The 9,416-nt window shown below is 37.2% G+C and overlaps 1 protein-coding gene across 2 annotated transcripts; it reads right to left on the reverse strand.

The window, feature by feature from the left end:
- Window positions 1–758: 758 nt before the first annotated feature.
- On the reverse strand, window positions 759–9,172 carry MCTS1 (MCTS1 re-initiation and release factor). Of its 2 annotated transcripts, none has more exons than XM_030844932.3 (6): window positions 8,855–9,172; window positions 7,509–7,661; window positions 6,880–6,977; window positions 3,749–3,882; window positions 1,732–1,799; window positions 759–968 (listed from the first exon to the last, which is right to left on the reverse strand). In XM_030844932.3, the coding sequence occupies exons 1-6, from the start codon at window positions 8,863–8,865 to the stop codon at window positions 887–889; spliced, it is 546 nt and encodes a 181-aa protein (XP_030700792.1). In that variant the 5' UTR covers window positions 8,866–9,172; the 3' UTR covers window positions 759–886. The 2 variants fall into 2 exon arrangements, with proteins under 2 accessions (XP_030700792.1, XP_030700791.1); XM_030844931.3 differs by lacking the exon at window positions 8,855–9,172 and adding an exon at window positions 8,231–8,708.
- Window positions 9,173–9,416: the final 244 nt, after the last annotated feature.

The raw sequence follows: 9,416 nt of genomic DNA on the forward strand, positions 1-9,416 counted from the left end.
TCGATCCCTGGTCGGGAACTAAGATACCACATGCTGCGGAGCAACTAAGCCCGCATGCCGCAACTACTGAGCACGCAAGCCACAACTAGAGAGAAGCCCACGTGCCACAACGAAGATCCCGTGTGCCACAACTAAGACCCGATGCAGCCAAAAATAAAAAATGAATATATATATTTTTAAAAAGAAATAGCTAAAATTTTTAGGTGTGATAATGATATTATGGGTTTTTTTAAAAAATACATATTTCAAAGACATATTAAAGAAACTGGATGAAATGATATATCTGAGATTTGCTTCAAAATAATCAGAGAGTGGGGTGGGAAGGAGTGAGATAGAGATGAAATAATATTGGCCACGAATTGAAGCTGGGTGATGGATACAGAAAAGGTCCATTATACTATGCTACCCATACTTTTCTATACGCTCAAAATTTTCCATAATGAAAAGTTTAAAAACAGCAACAGCAAACAAAAAACACATACAAAAGAGAAGGGGAACTTCTAGGTGCCCTGGGGTAATGGGATAAAAATCCCAGTCTAGCTTCCAGCCCCATTAAGTAGTCAGATTCTCTGGGGGGGTCAGCCATATACTAGCAAGTTCATTTACCAAATCTTGCCCTTCATCTTACATCATTAGCCTGAGAAAGGACATTAAGTTGTCTGAGTTTGGTTACTTACCAGACACCTTTTAATGTCCAAGTTTGTGACCCAAATTTAACTTGAGTTTAAGAAAAAATAAAATAATTTTTGAAGCTAACAGAATTTTAGCATCTGTTGAATTTATTCAGCATAACCACAGAGGTATTGTCTTCATGTTGTCACACACAGACACAAACACAGATACAACACAATATCCATTTTTAGCCCAAGTGCATTCCTTCTGAGGCTCATTTATATGTCTTCATATGCCACAGCCCATCATTTAAATAATGGATATTTTCAATGCCAATTCCTTTGTTGACTTTCTCACTGCAGAAGGAATAAAGCACATAAACATATTGTTAAGTATTTTTATAGGCTTACTCATGGTAAATATAATTCAGGGTGCATTGCTATCTTGAAATTATTGAGCCACATGTAGGGAATTTATTTATATTACACTAACATTATCATCTACATTAAACTACATTACTCTGCTGCAGTTCATGTCTTAAAGCGATTCTAGTGATCTAACTAGTGGGTCCACAGAAACAGAGTAATGATGTCACCAAACCAGGAGAACATCAAAGTGTTATAATTAACCCTGAAACAAAATTAATAGGAATATTTTGGTCATGAGTTCCAACGTTTTTAAGTATATTGACTATATTTTGGTAATATATCTTTAATATTTCCTTAATATTTTATACCACCATGTTAAAATATAAGATAAATACTGTGTGGTACTAAATTATGTCACCGTTTTTAAAAACTAGCAGTAAAATATCTTTCCCCACACCTAATCTAAATCATACTAAATAAAAAAAATTCCTAAAATACCACACACATACATATAATACAGCTGTGTTGGCACACAGGTTCTTTTCAGAATGCTAAAGGAAGAATGCAATCCCAGAGACAAAATAGGTTTCAATGGCTTCCTAAGTGTTAGGAAAAATCAGAAATGAGGCTTCTGTGCTTAAATATTTATAAGATATGGTATGAATGAGAGCAAATTTCACCTGTAATTCTGATTCTTCCTGCATAGGTTACCTATATCTTAAAAGCTAAGGAGGCCTAACAGGAGACTTACATATCTTCTGCAGACATCTTCATGACTCCAACACACAGAGCATGCTGTTTTCCTTCTGCCATGATTGCCTGAAAACACACAGCTAAGAAAACTATTTATCTATCAAAATGCCTTGGAGAGGGGGTGTCACATTACTACTTAAGCCACTGTGAACCCAACTTGCACCTTCGCCTAGTCCATTAACTCCTTGAGGGCAGGGACCTAGCAAAATTTATGGGCAGATTGCAAATACTCAATACATGCTAAATGAATGAATCTAATAATCATTCTCTGTTTTTAAGTCAAATGTTAATAATACCATAACCCAATGCCAACAAAAGAAGAAGAAAAAGAAGTCATGCAAAAAAGGAGACAACATTTCTTGCATATAAATATTAAAAATGGAAATAAATATCAATTGTTCTAGTGCTTTAATCACTAAATGGTGGTTTTATATAAAGGATACATTAAAACAATAATTATATCCCCAATCAATCTTTAAGAGTCCAATGTAAGTTGCAATCTATCCAGAACAACCAGAATGTTCTTGGTTATCATTTGAAGTGTCTAGAATGTTAAACACTGCAGTACATATTTTAAAAAGTAAAGGTTCAAGGGTACACAGCCCCTCTCTGTACTAGTTTTGCAACTTTCCCAAAGTCTATAATTATTTCAAAATAAAAATTATTTTAAAAGTAAAGGCTAAGTACTAGGAAAATTTTCCATTTAGGGGAAACCCCAGAACTATAAACTTTAAAAACAGAAAAATCATAAACATAAAAGGGTAACCTGTCCTCACAGAATACTTTTCTCCCTTGGTTTTCAAGTCATTCATTCATTCAATGTTCCACAAATATTTGATCACCTATTATGTGACCAGTATCTATATCAACACAAGCTGTTCCTAAGATATAAATATATTGATACAACTTATACTACCCCTTAGATATAACTGCCACAAGAGAGAACACCCTCCTTTTGAGCACAGGACACACTCTTAAACCCACTCTAATGGCCTTTCCGCTCCAGTGATTTCCCCATTCCCACCAAGTATGGTTCCTTTTCTCAACCTGAGGCAAATGGCCACTTTATCTATGACAGAGGAGAAGATGTCCTCCTGTCCAGACTAGGTGATAAAAAACTAATCTGGAATATAGCTGCAACAGCACTGTAGAAATGGAAATAATGCAGAATTATTCAGCTCCATCATGAGTTGAATAGATTCTTAAGGACTATCTGGGACTTTATCATTTCTCTTTGAGAAAACATGTTCTGAGGCCCAAACAACCAACTTAAAAATGAACTTTAGGGGGCTTCCCTGGTGGCGCAGTGGTTGACAGTCCGCCTGCCGATGCAGGGGACACGGGTTCGTGCCCCGGTCTGAGAAGATCCCACATGCCGCTGAGCGGCTGGGCCCGTGAGCCATGGCCGCTGAGCCTGTGCATCTAGAGCCTGTGCTCTTCAACGGGAGAGGCCACAACAGTGAGAGGCCCACGTACCACAAAAAAAAAAAAAAAGAAAAAAAATGAACTTTAGAATAAAAGTTCATTGGAACTTCAAAATAAAACCACTGGGATTGCCAATGGTTCCCACTACTCACTTCTAACATTCCACCTGGTGCTTAAGTTCTTTTCCCTTTTGAGTGCTTTTACTCCAGGGTATCTGGGGTAATTCAAACATAAAAGTAGCAAGATGATGTCCAAATAAGTGATCCAATCATATCATATACAACCTCTCTATTAATAATTAAGAGTTTTATACTGTGTCCTGAGTCTGATAACACTGGTCTCTAACTGAGCTGAAATGCAGCTGGGACTCTTGTTACTTGTTCTCATTTAATCTCTAAGATGGGACAGAATTTAGTCTCAAGAAATAATGTTGCTTCCCACATCTTCAAATGTAGCCAGAAAGGCATGAGATAACAGTAAGAGTAACCTCCAAAAAAGTACATCTAATGTTCTCCGGGATGACAGATCTTTCAGCAATAACAAGAATACAATGAACACATTTTTCAACAGTTACAGCCTGGGAAGGATACAACAATCGTATCTACTGCAGCAGGGTAAAGTTTAGCTCCAGGAGAAGTTAAGCCTGGACACATGATATTTGCTCCACTGAGTACAAATTTGATGGCTCCTTTATCAACCTGCTGGTGTGGCAGGATAAAAGGATCTAGAAGAAAAGAAATGCATTACATAAATTAGTAAGACTAATGACTCAACAGAAAAAGGCAAAGGACATGAACAAATATTTCCCCAAATTACAGTATTCTGTGACACATGCAAAATAAAACTGAAACACCCTCCTTCACTTATCAAATTGGTATATATTTTTAAGAAAAGTATTTCCCAGTGCTAGCAAGAGTGTAGGAAAACTGACATTCCCATATACTGCTAGAAGACTTATAAATGGGTACAAGCTTTCTTTAGGACTACCTGGCAACATGTATCAACAGCCTCGAAAAGGTTCAAACTCTGACTCAGTAATTCTACTTCTAGGACTTTATCCTAAGAAAAAAATGAGAGATGTACAATATATTTAGATAGAAAGATATTCATTATAGCAGTAATATTTATATTAGAAATAAACTGGAATCAACCTAAATGTCCAGCAATAAAGTAAGAGATAAATGACTTAAAGTATGTCTATAATACCTATATAATAGGACCATGTTTTTGGAGAATACCCTGGGAAATATTCAAAATATATGATAAGTGAAAAAAGCAGAATAAAAACTGCCAGAAATGGGGCTTCCCTGGTGGCGTAGTGGTTGAAGAGTCCACCTGCCGATGCAGGGGACACGGGTTCGTGCCCCGGTCCGGGAGGATCCCACGTGCCGCGGAGTGGCTGGGCCCGTGAGCCATGGCCGCTGAGCCTGCGCGTCCGGAGCCTGTTGCTCCGCAACCGGAGAGGCCACAACAGTGAGAGGCCCGCTTACCGCAAAAAAAAAAAAAAACTGCCAGAAAGACCAGTGGTTGCTAGGGGTTGGAAGAGATGGGGAGGTGGGAAGGATGAATAGGTAGAGCACAGGGAATTTTTAGGGCAGTGAAACTATTCTGTAAGATACTGTAACAGTGCATACATGATATATGCAATCGACAAAAACCGCAGACCGTACAACACAAAGAATGAACCCTAATGTAAACTATGGACTTTCGTTAATTATAATAATGTATCAATATTGGTTCATCGATTGAAGCACGGCAATGCAGGATATTAATAAGAAAAGAAGGATGGGAAGGAAGTATATGGGAACTCTCTGTACTTTGTTCATTTTTTCTGTAAATCTAAAACTGCTCTAAAAAAGAAAGTCTATTAATTAAAAAACAAAAACTATTTAACAGAGAGCCCAATTTAAAAAGGAAAAAAATATGCATTTACACATAACACACAGACACACACACAATACAGGAAATAATGGGATGGAAGTACACTGATATACTAACCATGGTTACCTCTAGGTCATGGGAATACAAGTGATTTTACTTCCGTATTTTACAAATCTCTAGAATGAACACATACTCCTTCTGTAATCTTAAAAAAATTTGTGTGTGTGTATGTGTGTCTATTAATAATTCATAACCTAAAAACTAAAGGATCCCCAAAGGATTTAAAACAATATCTATGGGAAAAACTTTTTAGGCCTCTCAGGGCTCTCCAGGAATAATAACAATAATTGGTAAAATGTATTCATTTTAATGTCTTACCACTAGCTCTCCCACTAGTCAGAGAACAAATAAGTCTTTTTCCTACCAAGACTAGAAATTAATTTAAACACAGCTCCAAATTAAACATCTTACTGAAAAAAAGGAAGCTGAATGAATGAATGTGTTTACTACTCAGAAGCCATAATTTGTTTTCTAGATCTCCATCCTCATTAATATCTGTCCTTTAATAATAATGATAATGATGATCCTGATCATGGGGATGATGACAAGTAGTAGTAGTGGATGGACATTTACTGAACAATTACTACATCATAATAATGGCTATTATATATTGAGCACTTACTATGTTCCAGGCATTGTGTTAGGTGCATTACATGTGTGTTACTATCTTATTTAATCCTCACAACCCTGGGAGATGTAACATAAAATTGCTTCCACTTTTAAAGATAAGGAAACAAAGCTTAAGTGACTTGACAAAAGTGACATGCACTGGGAATTGAGCCCAGACCTGCCTAACTCCAAGTTCACCCTTTTAACCACCATATCATCCTGCTTCTTGCACAAGAATAACTTTAAGATGTTCTAAAAGGTTGGTTCCCAGCAAAATATTATTAAACAGGAACATCTTTTTCTTCCAACTTATTGTGAAAATGCTTAACATATAGAAAAACTGGAAGAATAGTTCAATGAGCACCTGGATACCATCCACTTAGTTTCAACAATCGTTCATTAGCACTTTGCTATATTTGCTTTATCTCTTTCTATTTATACACACATATTTTTTTCCTCTACCATTTGACACTTCAGGCACAATGCTTCACCATAAATAAGCACACATGCCAGACACATACTAGCTTGAAAAGCAGAAATTTTACTTTGCAGTTTAAAAACTCTTGTACACTGGGATAGCATCTTCCTTTGGGTTTTCTTTTGTAATGTAATCAATCTAACAACATGCAAATGTGGGTACATAATAAACATTATTTTGTTTCTTAACACCTGACCTTGGCACTCAACTAACAATAACTGGGATTCCATGCTTTCCCTTATACAGACTTACCTCTATGAGGCAAATCTGGATACAAATGTAAAAGAAAATGCTCACAGCACTTATTACAGTTTGTGAATATATATTCGTGTAATTATCTAATTGTTGTCTATTCTCCCAACTAGACTGTTAGCTTCCTAGGGACAGGGACCATATCTATCTTTGCTTCCTATCACATTCTCAGTACCTAGCTCAGTGCCTGGCACAGAGTAAGTTTAAAAAATAGTTTTTGAATTAAGTAATGAATGAATGAATGCTCTTTCTTGGGCTTTCTGGAATGCATAATGAGAGAATTTGCATTTTTCAGATTTACCACAAGATGGGGAGGGGGAAAATCTTTTTAGTTTTATATTCCATATAGCTTAGTACTAATAAGTTAACTACCAGAAGTCACTTTCAACTCCTTTTGTGTCTTTCTATATGCCCAAATACATATTTTCTAACAAGACTTACATTTGTGAAGTAATCTTAGAGTTGGATAAAAAGGCCCTTCTCTTTGTCTAAAAAACAGTAACTCTCCATTTACTGTAAGGATCTCTATATGTTCATGGCTGTAAGACAAATGTCACAAAGTACCAAGTTAGATATTTTCTTTCAAAAATGAATGTGCCAAACATCCTTTAAATAATGTATAATATGAAGCATGCATATACAGAGATACAGTAAGCATTAAAAAAAAATTTCAATAAAGATCCAGGGCAAAAAAACATTTTTTTTAACTCATACCAGTCCAGTAGAGAAAAAGGAAAAATATGACCTGCTACAATTTTATTTCACATTTTATTATTTTAAATTCCTTTTCAGATAATTAATAAAACAAATCTCTAAAGCACAAACTGAAATAAATCCAACTCTGAATAAAAACATTTAATTAACTCTTTAATAAAACAATCAGTACACAAAGCCACATTTTCACAAACATAGAAAAACACTTGAAAATACAAATATTGATAAGTTTTAGAGTTACTCATTTAGAGTAGATAAATAGTTAACGTGACGATAATTACATTTATTATGAGTGCAATCTAATCATTCAATATTCAGCTTCTCTGAACTTTACATAGAAAAAAATAAAGACTTACCATCGCACTATTTTGACAGGATCTTTCTTAGGCATGATCTGATTAAGCCATGGTTCAATACCTGGAAATTGTTCTAACAATTGGTTCTTAATACCCTTTATAACTGAGGTTTTCAACTGGATGCAGTTGGACACATTTTCTTTTTCATCAAATCTGCCAAATGATTTTTGCAAGGAAAAAAAAAGGCATTTCCAAGAAGACATATCAGAATAGCTAAAGGTATTGTTTTAATTAGTCATCTATTTCCAAGCAAATATTTAGACGTCTAAAATAATTATGAAATAAATTGTTTTTTTAAATACCATTTCCCTTTTATTGTGTCCAGCACAAAACCAAAGTCTTAATACAATATTAAAATAAACTGTCATAAAGTCACAATTAGCTGGGAGGGGGGGGCGAGGGGAGAAGGATATGAGGCATATTTCACATTATAATCTGTAATTAGCTACACAAATGCCTCTCCTGGAAAATCTTACTCAACTCTACCCAGGAAGAAACAGATTCCCACCTATAACAGAACCTGTGTAAAAAAACATAAGCAAAACAAAACAAAATGAAAATACCCTCAAGCGTTGATATACAAAAGACCAACCCAAATATAACAGTGAAAATCGGTCCCTCCTAGGCTATGTAATCTGCTGAGATTCTTTTTTAAGTGATGATGACGACGGTATTTAACATTCCTATTTATTTTTGCTCAAAATGTCCTGCACAAAACCCACCTCCTTTTGCCCATGATCCCCCTTTGCTTTTTGCGTCTACCAAATCTGGAAGGCAAACCCACTAGGTAGGTTCCAAAGAATTTTTGTCTTCCTCACACTGAATAGCCTATGGGGCAGTCACGCTATTTTCAAGACAAGGTTCATCTGGCAGCTAGGCAATAGGTATCACAGTCCGCTAGCTTCCTGTCACCCAGACTCCTTCACTCCCATGACCCAGGAAGTCAAGCCTTCCCTTATTCAGTTCATAACTAGTAACCACGAGGCAGTGAGTGCAGGGCTCTCCTCTCTGCTAAAGAGGATATGTCCCCAAATCACAGTGCAAAGATGTGATTGGTAGAACCCTAGGAACGGAGATAGGACTAGGAAAGGGGGCAAAAGAGAAAGAGAGGTAAGGAGAAAGAAAATGAGGGTGGGAGGACCCAAACCCAACTGAGGATTAGGGACGAAAAGCTTAAAGAAGTGTTGCTAGTTGCCAGTTGAGAAAATAGTACTATAGAAAACCTTAGGGAGTAAGGATGGCAGGGGCGGGGGAGAGAGAAAGAGAATCTTTGCTCTCGCCCTCTTCCCCACCCCCACCCCCACCCCCTTTGTGAGCAGCCAACGGAGGCCACAGCATGTCCTTACTTCTTGAACATGATCCAAGGTGAAGGGGGCGACGATAGGGAAGGGCCCGGAATGGGGAAAAAATTGAATTAGCAAGGGTCCGGCAGATCCCCTTACACGAGGAAGGCCGGAACTGACAGTCGGAGCTGTTGTCGTTATCCGGAAAGGGAGACAGCCAGCCGCACTTTACGGTTCTCAGAGAAATTTGACTACTTCCGCTCCTTAAAATCGTCGGCTCTTTTGCCGGCCCTTTTTGGTTTACCGATCCCTATCCAGAGCGGGTAGCTGAAAAGGCGGGACTTGTGAAGGAAGAAGAGATAGAGCAATCATTGTAAGAGCAGGAAGAGAAGATGGAGGGGGCGGGGCAATCAATCAAGGCAGTATTTAAGGCCGTTGCGTCACTACGGGTTCCTCAAAGGGTCAAAATTCTTCCGTGTTTCATTGCTACCTACAGTTATTTTTTAGCGGGAATGGTTTTTGTTCCCTGAGACAACCGAATGGATTGGTGCTTACCGACCAGCTTGAAGCCAAGCAAGCCTCTTGACATCATGTTTATGTACTCGTGGGCTTGCCAAATTTAGCA

The sequence above is a fragment of the Globicephala melas genome, chromosome X (assembly GCF_963455315.2).
Source record: "Globicephala melas chromosome X, mGloMel1.2, whole genome shotgun sequence".
NCBI lineage: Eukaryota > Metazoa > Chordata > Mammalia > Artiodactyla > Delphinidae > Globicephala > Globicephala melas.

Bases quoted from the DNA above. Each gene is read 5' to 3' on its own strand.
- MCTS1 (XM_030844931.3), bottom strand. The intron at 6,978-7,508 runs GTAAGTCTTTAT...TTTGTCTTACAG, and splicing joins CCTGTCAAAATAGTGCGATG to CCATGAACATATAGAGATCC. The intron at 969-1,731 runs GTAAGTCTCCTG...TTCCTTCTGCAG, and splicing joins AAGATGTCTGCAGAAGATAT to TGAGAAAGTCAACAAAGGAA.